Source organism: Rana temporaria, chromosome 1, assembly GCF_905171775.1.
Source record: "Rana temporaria chromosome 1, aRanTem1.1, whole genome shotgun sequence".
NCBI lineage: Eukaryota > Metazoa > Chordata > Amphibia > Anura > Ranidae > Rana > Rana temporaria.
Genome location: NC_053489.1, coordinates 262667744 through 262686262, shown reverse-complemented (window position 1 = coordinate 262686262; position 18519 = coordinate 262667744). Strand labels below are relative to the sequence as shown.

At 42.2% G+C, this 18519-nt stretch overlaps 1 protein-coding gene across 1 annotated transcript in view; it reads left to right on the top strand.

Annotated features, from left to right (window-relative positions):
• Positions 1-18519, top strand: part of LOC120941658 (rab9 effector protein with kelch motifs-like) — a 110242-nt gene that overhangs the window by 82801 nt on the left and 8922 nt on the right. The window contains exons 13-16 of the mRNA XM_040355197.1: positions 2718-2805; positions 3064-3112; positions 4818-4902; positions 8136-8236. Of these exons, the coding sequence (XP_040211131.1) occupies positions 2718-2805; positions 3064-3112; positions 4818-4902; positions 8136-8236 (323 nt within the window). The remainder of the gene's footprint in view (positions 1-2717; positions 2806-3063; positions 3113-4817; positions 4903-8135; positions 8237-18519) is intronic.

Here is an 18519-nt window from a genome sequence, read left to right as displayed (position 1 = left end):
TGCTCTGGGGCAGGGGGGCGCACTGCGGGCCCCCCCACCCCAGAGCACCCTGTCCCCATGTTGATGAGGACAGGACCTCTTCCCGACAACCCTTGCCGTTGGTTGTCGGGGTCTGCGGGCGGGGGCTTATCGGAATCTGGGAGTCCCCTCAAATAAGGGGGCCCCCAGATACCGGCCCCCCACCCTAAGTGAATGGATATGGGGTACATCGTACCCCTACCCATTCACCTGTAGGCAAAAAGTAAAAGTTATTAAACACACAACACAAGGGTTTTTAAAATAATTTATTATTCTGCTCCGGAGGCCCCCCCTGTCTTCTTTATTAGCTCTAATACCAGGGGGGGCTTCTTCTTCCGCTCTCCGGGGGTCTTCTTCCACTCTCCGGGGGGGGGGCTTCTCCGCTCTCCGGGGGTCTTCTTCTCTCTTCGCCGCTCTCCGCTGTTGACTCGGCGAACCCCGGTTCTTCTGCAGCTGTCCGGTGCCTTCTTCTTCAGCGCTGGCTGCCTGCTATCTTTGTGTGTTAGCTCAATTACTAGCAGGCAGCCATCGCGGTCTTCTGTGACGTCAGGTTCTTCTTCTCCCCTCTTCCGATGTTGACTCGTCGCCTCTTGTCACTGCAATGATGGAAGCGCGCCTTGCATCCCATTTATATAGGCATCACCGTCCCATCATGCTCCGGCAGGTACCCACGTGGTGGGTGCCTACCCACGTGCACCCACCACGTGGGTACCTACCGGAGCATGATGGGACGGTGATGCCTATATAAATGGGATGCAAGGCGCGCTTCCATCATTGCAGTGTCAAGAGGCGACGAGTCAACATCGGAAGAGGGGAGAAGAAGAACCTGACGTCACAGAAGACCGCGCTGGCTGCCTGTTAGTAATTGAGCTAACACACAAAGATAGCAGGCAGCCAGCGCTGAAGAAGAAGGCACCGGACAGCTGCAGAAGAACCGGGGTTCGCCGAGTCAACAGCGGAGAGCGGCGAAGATAGAAGAAGACCCCCGGTGAGCGGAGAACCCCCCCCCCGGAGAGCGGAGAAGCCCCCCCCGGAGAGCGGAAGAAGAAACCCCCCCCGGAGAGTGGAAGAAGACCCCCGGAGAGCGGAAGAAGACCCCCGGAGAGCGGAAGAAGAAGCCCCCCTGGTATTAGAGCTAATAAAGAAGACAGGGGGGCCTCCGGAGCAGAATAATAAATTATTTTAAAAACCCTTGTGTTGTGTGTTTACTAACTTTTACTTTTTGCCTCCAGGTGAATGGGTAGGGGTACGATGTACCCCATATCCATTCACTTAGGGTGGGGGGCCGGTATCTGGGGGCCCCCTTATTTGAGGGGACTCCCAGATTCCGATAAGCCCCCGCCCGCAGACCCCGACAACCAACGGCAAGGGTTGTCGGGAAGAGGTCCTGTCCTCATCAACATGGGGACAGGGTGCTCTGGGGTGGGGGGGCCCGCAGTGCGCCCCCCTGCCCCAGAGCACCCAACCCCCCCATGTTGAGGGCATGCGGCCTGGCACGGCTCAGGAGGGGGGGGGGGGCGCTCGCTCGTCCCCACTCCCTTCCTGACCGGCCGGGTAGCGTGCTTTGGATACGGGTCTGGTATGGATTGTAGGGGGACCCCCTACGTCGATTTTTCGGCGTGGGGGGGTCTCCTTACAACCCATACCAGACCTAAGGGCCTGGTATGCTCCTGGGGGGGGAACCCATGCCGGTTTTTTCTTTGAAAATTGGCATGGAGTTCTCCCTCTCAGGAATGCATGCTGAGCGACGCTGTCATTTTTTTTTATAATTATTTGTTTTCCCGGCGCGTATATTTTTTTTCACCCGTCGCAACTTTAGTGTCCCGTCGCAATCCACAAAGCCGCCCGGCGTCAATTACGTTCGCGCGCTGCACGTCGGGAAAATTACGTCACACGCATGCGCAGTACGGCCGGCGCGGGAGCGCGCCTCATTTCAATTTTAAACGCCCCCCGGAGAGGAGGACCGCCTTGCGACGGCGGCACTTAAGTTACACGGCCTGAAATTTCTAGGTAAGTGCTTTGTGGATCAGGCACTTAGGTAGAGATTTTAAGTCAGTGTAACTTAACTGCTGAAAGTTAAGTTAGGCAGCTTTTTTGGGAATCAGGCCCTTAAATGTCCTGTTATCAAGCTCATCTGGTCCTCTGTGCACTTATACATTTTTAAGTGTTCTACCTTAAACCAGCAACATTTTATTTCACTTGCCTTTGAAACCTGTTGAAATAACTGGATAGTAAAGATACCAGAAAAAAAAAGTTCTATTGAAGCCAGGAGTGCCACCAAACATACTCAGCATTTATGGATTTAAAATGATAAAATAACACTGTTCTTAATATTTTTTATTCTTTTTGGAACACTATAATTTATATGTATTTGTATTATCCTATCATGTGCCTACTCAGAATGGCGTGTAATAGCCTGAAAAGAAACAATTTCAATTTTTTTTTTCTGTACTCCTTAACCTTTACTGTTTACAGTTTTCTCAACTGTACTGTGTGTTTTTTTGTTTCATTTTTTGAAAGGAAATTATCATGAAATAAGATAACACATGGAATTAAAATAACTCATCTGTCTTAGCATATTGGACCTTACATATCATCTTTGATCACTGCTGAAACAGATGTTTGCCAATCAAAGATGCTACATGTTGCTATTTTAATTGGTATCAAATGCTGCTCTCACGTTCACTTTTATTTTAAAGCTGTACATATTTGGTGGAAGGAATAAAGAAAATGACTTCAATGGCGTCATGGCTATGAGACTCATAAACCCATCAGAGAGACAGCCCAGTAAGTTGCCCATTGTAAAAAATGTATCAAAAGGATTATTCATACAAATATAAAATATTTCCAAAATGTATATCCTAATAATACCTGTTTCTGGATTTACAATTTTTGTACTTAAAAAAATAAAGTCAAATGTGGGGGGATATTATAAATGTTTATGTATTATAACTTGGGTATTAAAGGTTAAGTTTTAATAAGAAAGTCATTACAATGTCTATAAATAAATATTGTTAATAATTATTATTTTATGCTTCCTTATAGTAATGAAGGACATTTTATTAGAATGTGGAATTCAAGGCATAAGCAATGGGTATGTACTTTAGAGATAGTCTGTGCACTTATGTGATGCAAAGATGAGCTAGCTTCCATTAAACTAGCATTTGTTGGCAAGTGGCAAAGCAGGAGTTCAAATTCATTTAGGTTTATTTAGTAAGGCTATAACCAAGTGAGTAACCCAGTGCAGCCAACTAAATATGGTCCTTGACTAATCTGATTTTTTTTTATGTCTCTTTATCTTGCCTCATTTACTGATCCAAAGGAAATAGTACAACTTACACTGCCTTAATCTTCAATATAAAATTGCCTGATTATAAAACTAAACATTAACAGCGCTCTTGATGAATACCTAAAAAATATTCAACCATAAAATCTCTCATATGATGCAGTATATTTTCTCACATATATGTGCAATCATAACAATGCAATATTGTGTCCTCAAGAAAGTCCATCAATCCACTACAAATTGACACAAAAAAACGGTGTAGTAATAACCCGCTCCTTCTATTGGCAATTTAGTGGAAAAAAAGAATTAAAATAAAATAAGATAAATAAATAAGATAAATCTGAAGCGTTGTGGTGTGTTGTTATTCCAAAAACAGTTCTTATTATGTTCCACGTCCGTTGCTACACCATGCACTCTGAAGACGGAATGACGAAACGCGTCAGTGCATGACAACGCGACTCAACCAGCTCAACACAGGAAGCATCATCCCAAAACTCATTGCAGTTTGTTTGAAATTCCGATCGGCGATGAGCTTTGATGCAATAGTGTGGTATGCTGGATTTGTTCTGATTATCTAGTAAGTGTAACTTTGTGTGAGGGGGATTGGTGGTTTTTAAATAAACAGTGTAACGCTATGGAAATATCCTCTTGTATCCTTATATGACACATGCACCTCATTGAATCCGATCTGATAAGGAGAGTACCCAGTTAGAGCGCTGCAGTTCAATCTTCTGGCAAACATTCTATGGGCCCTGATTACATTTACCTCTGGTAAGCAGACACCTAAAGAGTGAGCACGAAGTGGAATGGTGAAGGTGTAGCAACGGATGTGGCACATAATAAGAACTTTTTTTGGAATAACAACACACCACAACGCTTCAGATTTATCTTCTTTTATTAAAATTGTATTTTCCCACTAAATTGCCAATAGAAGGAGATTAGTTATTACTACACCTTTTTTGTGTCAGTTTGTAGTGGATTGATAGACCTTCTTGAGGACACAATATTGCATGGTTATGATTGTACATATATGTGAGAAAGCAATATACCGCATCATATGAGAGATTTTATGGTTGAGCTCTGTTAATGTTTAGTTTTATAACCAGGCATAATTTTATATTGTATTTATTTTTTTATAATAGCGGCTGATAGTGCAGTTAACTCTCTTTTCATTGAGCGCTGGATTCAGGATTATTTAGTGGTTCTGATTTTGGTTTATATATGCCTTAATCTTCAACTGACTATATCAGTCCTGGGAATAACATACAGTAAAAAAAAAAAATTGGTATACAATATCTGTATACACTACCTATATATAATACCAACCTTATGCACAATGGATGTTTCCTTGCCTCTGGACAATCTCCTTTATAAGGATGATGGGTCATGTTTTCAGAAGGTTTTTAATTAAGGAAAGAAAAGATATTGCAGAAAGACATCCATTAAATTCTGTCTGACATATTTCTTGTAATCGTGATGCTAAGATACTGTTAAAATAATTTTGCTTATACAGATATACACCGACTAAAATCCCAAATGTGAAGTACCAGTTAAGTGTTCTACAGCCACCAAGTTTCTCTTCTCCTCATCCGATTCCTGTAAGTTGTACCCAGTTCATTGTTTTATATATATATATATATATATATATATATATATATATATATATATATATATACACACATATATGAACAAAAACAAGTGCTTTGTAAGTAGAATTGTGCTGTTGCAAGTTTTTGTTAAAATTTTAGCTTTGACATAAACTGTCCACATGTTACCATCTATCTATATTTTCTGGATGCAATAACTGGGGTAAACTCAGGCAATGGATCTTGCCAGCTCACACAATTCAGCATACGTACTTATATTATAATTATTTTCTTAGGAATTAATATTTACTGAGTACAAGCAGATCAGCAGTATAGGCTCCTGAAACCGCGTGGATATCTTCTACATTACTGTATGTGTTTTAGGGTTTATGGCATGTGGTACCCCATTAACAATTATGGGAAGTTTAGGAATAGGTGATCATGTGTCATGAAATGCCACCACTATATAATGCTATCACTGGCAGTGCAGAACCACAGGAAATCTCTGTGGTATGGGTCCAGTGAATGACTTGTTTTTTCCCAGAAGGTGAGGCTTGTTTTTCATGGCACAATGAAAACTGTCAGTGGATAAATATTTCTTGCATGTGCCATTTATGTTTGCTTAATAATGTAAAAAAACAAAATAAGATTAACTTTTTTTCCCCGTTAGATTTGCCAGCTCATCAGGATGTGAAATTAAGGTTGTTTGCAACAGAATAGGGGACATATAGTATTACATAAGATATGTGATTGTGAAGACAACAAAAATAATTGTACAGAAGATCACCACAATCTGGCTAGTTCTTTATCCTGTTTTATTGCTCCCTCTGCCCTACTGTATACATGTTGCTCATATCTTGCATTGAGGAGGGCTAACAAACCATGAAGCTGTATGTAGAGTGGATAAATGGTTATGTATTTTGCACCATATCGAACCACATTTTTTCCCAACTGTAATTTGATAATGTAAAGTGGAAAAATGTATCTCCCTCTAACCTTCACTGCAAAAGGACAGAGAGAGAATAACTGCTACACAGTGTGAAGAAACTTTTTAAACTATTATTAAAATAAAAATATATTTAAAGCAAATCTGTCAGCCATGGAACTATATACATCAAATCCTTTGCAGCCAAGGAAGCTGCCATCATAGCCTTTTTAATTGGAAGTTGTTAAGGGGTTGCATATGTGATCAGCCATTTGATGGCTTGACAGCTCGGTTAAGAGCACAAGCTGCTGTGACCATTATCATTCAAAGCATGCATTGAATGCAACTGTTTTGCTACAGTTAAATAAGTATTGCTTAAGAGCAGATGACACAACATATACTGTATGTGCCTTTATTATCTAATAATTCTCCTTGTGTCTATCTTAAACTGGTTAGCTTTCCTTCCAGAACTTCCCAGTCCTCCTCTTCTGGGGTCCCTCAGTGGCGCTGGTGGCTTTTCCCCACATTGAGTGTCCACGTTGAAGAAGCGCTCTCCTTGGTGGACACCCATGCGGGTACGCTCCCGAGTCCTGCATCTGTGTCCATTCACACAAAATGCAGAATGCAGGACTCAGCCCCGCCCCCCGGCATCGCGTCATTGGATTTGATTGACAGCCAATGGCTGCGCTGCTATCAATCTGTACAATCAGCTATAGATGGTGTGCTCATTCCCAGATAGAGGATGGCAGTGTTCTGGTAAGTAAAACGGGGGGGTGGGGCTGGGGGGCTTGCAGCACTACAGAGGGTGAGGGGACCAGCGATGCGTGCGCTGGATCCCGGACCTGGATGAAGAGGAGATTTTCTCATCGCTGGACCTCTGCGGAGAGGAGGGTACCAACAGCGTTGGAGCGGATACAGAGAGCGGATTACCACCGCTGGATTTTTTTTTTAATAAAGGACTTTCTCCACGGGGTGTGTGTGTTTTTTTTTTACAATTCTTTACACTTTCTTAGTGAAATGGTAGAGGTGCAATGTACCCCATTACCAATTCACATAGGGGGCGGCCGGGATCTGGGGGTCCCCTTTGTTAAAGGGGTCTTCCAGATTCCGATAAGCCCCCCACCCGCAGACCCCCACAACCACCGGGCAAGGGTTGTGGGGATAAGGCCCTTATCCCTATCAACATGGGGACATGGTGCTTTGAGGGGTCACAGACCCCAAAAGCATCCTCCCAATGTTGAGGGCATATGGCCTGGTATGGTTCAGAAGGGGGGGGGCGCTCTCTCATCCCCCCTCTTTTCCTGCAGCCTGCCAGGTTGCGTGCTCAGATAAGGGGTCTGGTGTGGATTTTTTGGGGAACTCCACGCCATTTTTTTTTTAAATTTGGGGTGGAGTTCCCCTTAAAATCCACACCAGACCTGAAAGGTCTGGAATAGATATTTGGGGGGAACCCTGCGTCATTTATTTTTAAATTTGATGGCGGGGTTCCCCTTAATAATGAAGGGCCTGGTAATTGAATTTGGGGGGACTCCCACGCTTTTTTTTTTAATGAATAACTTTTCTCTGAATTGCCGGGAGCCGACAATTCATTATAGCCGCGAGTGATTTTAAATTACTTTTTTTACTTCAGAAATGATACTTTGTGCAGGGACAGTTCTAATCACGGGAAACATGTGCTACTTCACAGGCATACTATACACCCCTCCTAGGTACGAAATTTAAAGGAATATTTCACTTTTATTGTTTCACTTTAAGCATTATTAAAATCACTGCTCCTGAAAAAAAATGCATTTTTTAAAACTTTTTTTGCATTGATGCATGTCCCCTGGGGCAGGACCCAGGTCCCCAAACACTTTTTCGGACAATAACTTGCATATTAGCCTTTAAAATTAGCACTTTAGATTTCTCCCATAGACTTAAACGGGGTGTTCCGTGGCTTTTAAAATTTGCCACGAACACCCCAAATTGTTTGCGGCAATGTTTGAGTCGAACATGAGTTCGACTCGAACCTGAAGCTCATGTAGGTAAAACATGTGAGACATGGTTTACAACCACTCTAATGCATAAAATGCATTAAGGTGAAAAACCATGAGGGTTTACAACCCTTTTAAAGATCACAGAACTACAAGCTCGTTCTATTCAATCGTGTAGACGTTGCACATGTGGAAAGCCAAGAGTGTTTTCTAGGGAAGGCTCCTTCTTCGGAAGGTTTTAACCATAGAATCTAGTTTAAAAGACATTCTTATACTGTGTAGTATAGTACTGTATAGTATGTTTTGTTAGTCCTTTTTTCATGTATATTATATATTTCTTCTAACAGGAAGTTAAAGAAAGCAGCTTCATGTTTGTACGCAGCCAAGCAATAGAAAAAATAAAATCAGCCTTTGTCTTACTAGATTCTGAATTTGAAAAATTTGATCTGTAAGTATTTTCTTTTAAATCTTTATTATGTTCACTAATTTATCTGCATTCAACCTTCACATTTCAAGCACAATATAATATTACTTTCTGTCTGACCTCCAAAAAAAAGACATAGCCAAACCTGTGTTGAGGGAAAGAGGTACACAGCCACTGAATGCTAGTCATACTAATTCAATGGCTTCAAGACCTTCACTGTCACATACCAAGAACAAGTATACAGATCAGTGGCTGTGTACTTATTTTTTTCCAGCCAGCAGTTGAAGGTTTTTCGCCCAGGAACCTGGTTGCTATTGATTACGTCATTGTCATCCAATCCTTTCTAAATGATGTAGATGATCAGAACATCTAAGGCCCGGTACACACGAGCAAACATGTACGATGAAACCGGTCCGTCGGACCGTTTTCACCGTACATGCCTGCCAGAGGGCTTCTGTACGATGGTTGTACTAACCATCGTACAGAAGTCCGCGCGTAAACAATACGCGGGGCGTGTCCGCGTCGTCGCCGCGACGATGACGCAGCGATGATGTGGAGACGTGGGCGGGCCTGCCATTTAAAGGCTTCCACGCATGCGTCAAAGTCATTCGACGCATGCGAGGGACGGCGGGCGCTCGGACATGTACGGTAGGTCTGTACTGACGACCGTACATGTCCGAGCGGGCAGGATTCCAGCGGACGGTTTTAAAACACGTCCAGGAATATTTGCCCGCTGGGAAAAGGCCCGGCGGGCAAATGTTTGCTGGAATTCGGCCCGCTCGCGCCTACACACGACCGAACATGTATGCTGAAACTGGCCCGCGGACCAGTTTTAGCATACATGTTTGGTCGTGTGTACGGGGCCTTAGATGCATTGTACATTGCAATTATGTTAGGGAGGATTCCCTATCTTGTATTTTAGAACTCACACCAAATATTACTTTCAACTTTAAAGCCGGTCATTCATTGATCAACATTCAGCTGCTTCAGGACTTGCCAAATTGTAATCCATGTATGGGCAGGCTTGTGTACAAGCAGCCTATCAGAATTTTCCGAAATGATCAGTTCCACCGGCTGTAGTCAGCAACACTGATCATTGTATTCTGATGGTGGAGAATGCTCCCCACTGTAAGAATACAATACCACAATGGAAAGAATTTCCTCATCCACCTCAAATGTGTGGATGAGGGAATCGGATAATTTTTATTTATTTTTTTGTTCAACCACCTGGTTGAGATAAAAAAAAAAAAATCAATGTCTGGGTTGCCTAAGTCAGAACAATGCTTTAGAATAGATTTATAGCTAACCTTTGCTTTGCCTATCCCAAGAAAAACATCAGGTTGACTTTAATGGTTGGCTTTAATACTTCCCCCAGCAACAAATACTCATATTTCCTTTATTTCCCTACTGCTCCTTCAGCCTGTAGATACACAAAACTATCTGGTACTTTTGGGTATTGCGTGACTCCCCTTTTTTCATGTGATAGCACTAGTGGTTGGCCCAATGTTGCAACATGGGGTGGGAAAGATCCAACTCCAGTGTAAGTTCTAACTAGGGCAATATGGAGCTTACACATCTCTTCTTTATGTGCTCCAGTTATGCCGTGTACACACGAAAAAGTCAGATGGAAGTGTGTATGCCCCATAGGACTTTTTCCATCAGAAATTTCGACGGACATGTTCTCTTTTTTTTTCAGCGGAAACATTTTCTAGTGGAAATTCCGTTCGTCTGTATGGAATACCGACGGAGAAAAAAACATGCATGCTCGGAAGCATTGAACTTCTAGGCTCGTCATAGTGTTGTACGTCACTGCGTTTTTGACGGTCGGAATTTGGTGTGTCCGTGTGTATGCAAGACAGCTTGAGCGGATTTCCATTGGAAAAACCTGTCTGAGTTTATTTCGACCGAAAAAACGGTCATAAGTACATGGCATTAGAGCAGCAGGGAAGCAAATGAAGGGTGTGTATATGCTGTTGGGGCATTAGTAAACAGGTTGCTATCTTCTGCATGGGCAAATCACTGGTTATAAATTATGTTATGCTCAAAGAAATACAGAGACTAATATATATGGAGCCTGCACTATAAATATTAAAGTTCACACCAGCAACCTCTATTTTTCCCTCTACTAAGTACAAATACAATACAATTTAATACAGTAGGACTTAGAGAGCCCTACTCATTAGAGCTCACAATCTAAGAGGGAGAGTCAAGAGATGAAAAAAATAATAACTGTCGGGGATGGGCTGATGGATAACAAATGTACAGATGTTAGGTGGGGGCCGGATAGACTTCTCTGAAGAGATGAGTTTTCATCATCTGAAAGTGGACAGAGTAGGAGATAGTTGGACAGATTGGGGTAGGGAGTTTCAGAGGATGAGAGAGGCTCTGGAGAAATACCAGGGGTGAGCATAGGAGAAAGTGACAAGGGAGCTAGAGAGCAGGAGGTTTTGGGAGGAACAAAGGGAATGATTTGGTTGGTATTTTGAGACTAGGTTAGTGATGTAGTTGAGGGCAGAGTTGTGGACAGCTTTGAAAGTTGTTGTTAGTATCTTAACTTTAATTTGTTGGGTGAGTGGAAGCAGTGGAGGGATTGGCAAAGAGGGGTCGCAGACACTGAGCAGTTTGTAAGGTGGACGAGCTTGGCAGCAGCATTTATGACCGACTGAAGGGGGGGATAGCCTATGTAAGGGCAAGCCATTGAAGACGGAGTTGCAGTAGTTGAGATGAGAGAGGACCAGGGAGTGAATTAGAAGCTTTGTGGTGTCCTTAAACTCACAGACAATCTACTAACAGCTAAAACCAATGGACAGTATTCTGTACTACTCCTGGAGCTCTCTGCTGCCTTTGACACAGTTGACCACCCCCTCCTTCTCAAAAAACTCCACTCCTTTGGTCTCCGTGACTGTACTCTTTGCTGGTTCTCATCCTACAAATCTTACTGCACCTTTCTCTCCTCTGCCTTTCTCAGTCGGGGTCCTCCAAGGTTCTGGTCTTAGACCTCTCCTATTCTTAATCTACACCGTAGTTCAATTCTCAATGAATATACAGTATCTCACAAAAGTGAGTACACCCCTCACATTTTTATAAATATTTTATTATATCTTTTTATGTGACAACACTGAAGAAATTATACTTTGCTACAATGTAAAGTAGTGAGTGTACAGCTTGTATAACTGTGTAAATTTGCTGTCCCCTCAAAATAACTCAGCACAGCAATTAATGTCTAAATCGCTGGCACAAAAGTGAATACACTCCTAAGTAGAAATGTCCAAATTGGGCCCAATTAGCCATCACCCCCGGTGTCATGTGACTCAGTGTTGCAAGGTCTCATGTGTGAATGGGGAGCAGGTGTGTTACATTTGGTGTTATTGCTCTCACTCCCTCATACTGGTCACTGGAAGTTCAATATGGCACCTCATGGCAAAAAACTCTGAGGATCTGAAAAAAAGAATTGATGCTCTACATAAAGATGGCCTAGGCTATAAAAAGATTGCCAAGACACTGACACTGAGCTGCAGCACAGTGGCCAAGACCATACAGCAGTTTAACAGGACAGGTTCCACTCAGAACAGGCATTGACCAAAGAAGCTGAGTGCATTGCTGCAGAGGTTGAATGGGTGGGGGGTCAGCCTGTCAGTGCTCAGACCATACGCCACACACTGCTTTAAATTGGTCTGCATGGCTGTTGTCCCAGAAGGAAGCCTCTTCTAAAGATGATGCACAAGAAAGACTGCAAACAGTTTGCTGAAGACAAGAAGACTAAGGACATGGATTACTGGAACCATGTCCTGTGGTCTGATGAGACCAAGATAAACTTATTTGGTTCAGATGGTGTCAAACGTGTGTTGAGGCAAACAGATGAGAAGTACAAAGACAAGTGTGTCTTGCCTACAGTCAAGCATGGTGGTGAGTGTCATGGTCTGGGGCTGCATGAGTGCTGCCGGCACTGGGGAGCTACAGTTCATTGAGGGAACCATGAATGCCAACATGTACTGTGACATACTGAAGCCGAGCATGATCCCCTCCCTTCGGAGACTGGGCCGCAGGGCAGTATTCCAACATAACGACCCCAAACACACCTCCAAGATAACCACTGCCTTGCTAAAGAAGCTGAGAGTAAATGGAATGGTCAAGCATGTCTCCAGGCCTAAACCCTATTGAGCATCTGTGGGGCATCCCCAAACGGAAGGTGGAGAAATGCAAAGTCTCTAACATCCACCAGCTCTGTGATGTCATCATGGAGGAGTGGAAAAGGACTCCAGTGGCAACATATGAAGCTCTGGTAAACTCCATGCCCACGAGGATTAATGCAGTGCTGGAAAATAATGGTAGCCACACAAAATATTGACAGTTTGGGCCTAATTTGGACATTTTCATATAGAGGTGTACTCACTTTTTACAGCGGTTTAGACATTAATGGCTGTGTTGAGTGATTTTGAAGGGACAGCAAATATACACGCTGTACACTCACTACTTTACATTGTGGCAAAGTGTAATTTCTTCAGTGTTGTCACATGAAAAGATATAATAATATATTTACAAAAATGTGAGGGGTGTACTCACTTTTGTGAGATACTGTATATAACATTAAGGTTGGAACTGGTCCTCTACTGCCGCCATCTGGCTGCTTTGTATCATGAAGCATAGCAAATCAGCAAGCATTCTAATTATTTGTTTTACTTATATAATGGCACTACATAACTATTCATTCTACTACAGGATTGATCTATTTGGCAGCAATTAGCTGTTCCTTCCAGGTACGATTCATTTTGAACCATTATTTGCAATTATTAGTTGATGGTCCTTATAGGCACTTTCTGAAGTGATTTCATGCCCACAGTTATTTTTCAACCTTGTTTCTAAGGCTACAGTTTTTTGTCAAGAAATTGGAACATCCTAGAGCCTCATATACAAGCAGAATAATGAGTTTAATAGCCCAAAGCAACCATAGATCACCACTTAACTGATCTGATTTTAGGAATAAGAAATCTGAGTGGTCAACACAGGTTGCTCGTAAGGGATAACACAGGAAAACAGGGATACCTAAATAACATTTCAGCAGTACAAGAGATCTTTCCTCTGCATCTGTGGCCAATATTTTGTCTTATCCAAAATTCCCCCCCAAAAAAGGATAGTGTAGAAATAAAAGGAGGTAGAAAACAATGAAAGAATTTTATATGTGCCAAACTTGGTAGGATTACTTACTTGTTTCAGTATATAGATGAAATTATAGGTGTATTCCATATTAATAAAGTCATGACCAGAATCCTCTACTGTGCAGCTGTGGCTAGTGTCCTACAGTCTTATGCTGTGCAGGCATGAACAGTATTCTTTACTGCATAGGTGTGGATAATTTATTTTATTGCATAGCTTCTGTCTCTTTCCTGTACTTGGGACACTAAATATGCATGCATAATCTGACCCACAGCCTTCAAAGGAGGGATGCAATGGTCATTTTGTCCTCTTAGCAGCAGTGCTGAAACCATTGAAATCTATGTTTTTGGTACTATGCAGACTACTGTTTTGGATAGCAGCCTCTTTCCCTGTTATCGATCACTTCCTTGAGTGGCTGCCTGTGTAAGCATCCTTCACTTGTCAAGGGGTCAGTTAGTGGCAATTGTGTTTGAGGAAGTGTAAGGGTCACCTTTAAGGTAACATGGCTGACACAATAAAGGAAGTCTAGATATCCTGCACTATCTGACTCTCCTTTACAGGCCTCTTCGGGGGGGAACCAGTTGTCACTTGGAGGAGGCTTGGCTTTCTATCAATGTTTCGGAACTCCAAGCTTCTCCAAGCCATCAGGTTGTCTTTGTGTCTCTATTGACGGTCACAAATAGTGCATCAGCAGTGATTGAGGTTCTTGACTAACTTTTGGGCAAGGAGATTGGTTCCTGCTCTGTCCACAATTTACATTCCAGGAATACACTAGGAATTGGAAGGCGGGTAAATCTGAGCCGTCAGTGTGTGGGCCCAGGGGGATGGTCCCTTTATGTGGAGGTATACAGGCACATACGCTCCAGGTGGGGAACTCTGGATGTAGATCTACTAGCGCCTTGTATCAAACCAGATTATAAAGTAAAGTAAAGTAAACAAAGTAATTGGGTAGTCAAGCATTCTCTGGTTTTGGATGAATAGGGCCAAATCCTCAAAAGAGATACGACGGAGTAACTCCTGTTACTCCGTCGTATCCCTGGTCCTAACTATGGAACTGATCCACAGAATCAGTTTCCCATAGTTAGGACGAAGATCCGACATGTGTAATTGAATTACACTGTCGGATCTTAGGATGCAGTACCGCATCCGCCGCTGGGGGCATTTCGCGTCGAAATGCCGCCTCGGGTATGCAAATTAGGACTTACGGAGATCCACAAAGCTTTTCAGCTTCGTTTTTTCTCCGTAAGTTTTATTTTGCAAATGCAAAATTAGGGCTGCTTTTACAAGGTGTAAACTGTTTACACCTTGTAAAAACAGACCTTTCTTGCTCGCGATGCGATTTTTTTTAAATTTAAATTTATTTTTTTGGCGCCGTATCTTTATTTTTACCCGACGCAACTTTATTGTCCCGTCGCAATCCACAAAGCCCGACGTAACGTAATTTCGCGCTATGCACGTCGGGAAAATGACATCACGAGCATGCGCAGTACGGCCGGCGCGCCTCATTTAAATGGGAATCGCCCCCTGGAGAAGAGGAACGCCTTGCGCCGGCCCGATTTAAGTTACACCGCTCAAAATTTTTAGGTAAGTGCTTTGTGGATCGGGCACTTAGTTAGAGATTTTGCGGCGGTGTAACTTAAATGGAAAAAGTTACGTTGCGCCGGGTTTTTGAGGATTAGGCCCATAGTTCCTGTAGGTGGAAACCTTTCAAATAAGTCAAGATATCTTCAGATGTTCATTAGGAGGATGAGGGATCCTCGGGCTGTGGCGATGAACACCTTGGTAGCATGATGGAACAGGTTCAATCTGGTCAACACATTCCCTCTTGTATGCATGTTTTCTACGCAGGCTATTTCACAGAAACATTTTGAAAAGAACTCTGGTGATTCTATTGACTCCAAATTGGCCAAGAAGTGCTTGATATGCAGATCTAATGTGTCTTCTAGTGGATGCCCCCTGATGCCTTCTGGATTGTCCAAATCCTCTGTCTCTAGAACTAGTCCTCCATCCTGCTTCTTGATTGCTGGCTTTAATGGAATGGCTGTAGAAGCTTAGATGCTAAAAGATAGAGGTCTGTCTACAATTCCAATAATGTTGAAGACTCATAAGTCTTTTTCGTGTAAAATCTACCATCACACTTGAAAATCATACTTTTGATGGTGTGAGACTTTGTGTTCATCCAATTGTGTTCATCCATAGGATCCAATGAGTAGATCAACATTTGGCACTCCATACCATAAAAGGTCAGGTTTAGGCCTTAGGGTTTTGTTTCAATGACCCTTGGTGAATCATTCACTGGGTGTCCAAAGTTTCTGCTCCTGTTTTTTGTCCAGTTCCTTCTTAAAAAAATCACCTAATACACTTTAGATCAGTGGTTCTCAACCTGGGGGTCGGGACCCCCTCGGGGGTCAAATGATGATTTGCCAGGGGTCCCCACACGCAAGAGAAGTAATAAAAATAGAGAATACATGGAATATAGAGGAAAAGAGCGGGATGAAAGAAAGAAAAAGAGAGAAAAAGTACAAGAAAGACGGCTGGAGAAGGATGGGAGGGAAAAAAAAAGAAAACAAATTTGAATAAAGAAAGATAAAAGAGAAAGAAAGGAGAACAAAGAGAAAGAGTTGTACATCCTAAAATGTACCATAGGGGTTTTAATACTGTATGAGTGGAAGGGATTGCAAAATGTCCGTGGGTTTGGGGGTGCAAATTACTTGTCTTGCCTAGGGTGCTGACAACCCACGCTACGAAATTAATTTTACTGTTAGGGGTCCCCACAACTTGGAAAATTTTATCAAGGGGTCACGGCACTAGAAGGTTGAGAACCACTGCTTTAGATGTTTTCAGGTTTCTACGTTCAGGCCACTTCATCTTACCAAAAGACAATTTTTTTTGTTTGTTGTGGTTGATGGTACACATAATAGACTGGTAGCTTTTCCTACTATTATCTCTTGATGAATTTGACAAACTAACTCCCATTCTCCTAAAATTTTTGGCAAAAGCAACAGGAATTTTTTGGAACGTATGCTTTTAATGGTATATTTAACAGACCAAAAGGAAGCTAAATCTGGTTCAGCAATGTCTCTGCCATTCTTTAGGAAGTGGGATAGCTAAGAAGGGTGCATGGAGATGAAGTTAAAATTCAATGGAAAGTAAGGGAATGGGGAGGGGTGGTAGTCCACCCCTTCCCATCCATCAGAGATTAAAAATTAAAAGCGACAGGAAAGAAATGTAAAAAGATAATTTGATACATTACCCCTAAAAACAAAATGTCAAAATTGAGCTGGTCATACACAATTAGTTTTTTTTTTTTTTTCTGTTGAACAGACAGATCCCACTATCAACATAAGCAAGAGGAAAAAGGATTTCCATTCAACCCCACACACCTCACCATGACACTATATTCTGACAGCAGCATTCACCACTGATTGAAATTCAGTCACCCCCTGCTGAACTGGCCGAATTTCAATCAGTGTATGGCCAGCTTTAGAAGCTATAGCTTTACCAACACACAGATAGCGATTTGATTGTTAAACAATTGTTTAAGAGTAGCTACATATTTTATTATGGTCATAAATAGCTCTTTCACGCGACTCATTATTTAGTTATATTGCTTTGCTTGCAGACTATACCATAAATCCACACACAAACCTGTAACATATTTGATACTTTTTTTATTTTATTTTTTCGATTTTTGTGGGTTACTATGAAATGTTCCTCGCATGTTGTCACTTTGGAGTAGGGAGATTGGCCTGTAAGACCCTGGATCAGTGGGATCCTTTCCCGGTTTCAACAGGAGAATAATATTAGCTTTTGTCGTAGAGTATGACAAAGCAGCAAGTATTCAGCACCTTTAATAGGAATGGTATATCTTCTCCCCATAATGTTTGTATACCTCTACCAGTAAGTCATCGTCACCCGGTGCCTTTAAGTTGGGGCATGTGGCAGTTGCCTGCTGTAGCTCCTCCAAAATAATTGGGGAGTCAAGCATTCTCAGGTTTTGAATGGACAATTCTGATAGGTGGATACCGTTCAAATAAGTCAAGATATCTTTGGATGTACATACTTGCTTAGATTGGTATGAAGAGGAATAAAAGGAGACAAGTTCTGTAATTATGGAATTTGGAGTAATGGCTAACCTGCCTTCCCCAGTCCGCAAGGCACCTATAGTGTCCCCAGAATGCTGAGCTCTTGCATTCCTGGCAAAAAAATCTCCCTGTCTGTTCTCCCTCCTCATAGAATGCCAACTTAGAGAAGAATCGCTTCTCATCTGCTGAGGATGTTACCAGATGGTCCAGTGCATCCTGAGCAGACAGCCAGAACCACCTAGTAGAGTAATTCGGACATAGGTCAATCGGGATAAAGACATATAGGGTTTGGAAAAGCACAAAAATTGTATCTCCTGAGGGTGCTTGGCATGCCAAAAGTCAATCCAGCCCACCTCCCGTATGAACTTATAGAAGATAAGTACCTCTATCACAAGTTCCTGTGGTAGGAGGATACTTGACTAGAAAGGGGTGGAGAGGACAATTAACTAGTTAAGGACCAGGTCTATTTTTGACACCTGTTTACAAGCTTAAAAAAAAAAAAGTCCCTAGAAAATTACTTAGAACCCCCAAACTATATATATTTTTTTTAGACACCCTAGAGAATAAAATGGCGGTCAATGCAATACTTTATGTCACACCGTATTTGCGCAGCGGACATGCAAAAGCAATTTTTTGGGAAAAAATAAACTTATTTGAATTTAGCACACAGTAAAGTTAGCCCAATTTTTTGTATATTGTGAAAGATGATGTTACGCCGAGTAAATTAATACCCAACATGTCATGTCTCAAAATTGCGCTCGCTCGTGGAATGGCGACAAACTTTGGCACTTAAAAATCTCCATAGGCAACATTTAAAAATGTGTACAGGTTACCAATTTTGAGTTATAGCGAAGGTCCTGTGCTAGAAGGATTGCTCTCACTCTAATGATCGCAGCGATACCTCACGTGTGGTTTGAACACTGTTTTCATATGTGGGCGCGACTTACGTATGCTTTTGCTTCTGCGAACGAGCTCGGAGGAGCACTCCATATTTGTTTTACTTCTAATTTTTCATTTTTACACTGTCCTTTAAAAAAAAATAAAAGATAAAAAATTGGATCACTTTTA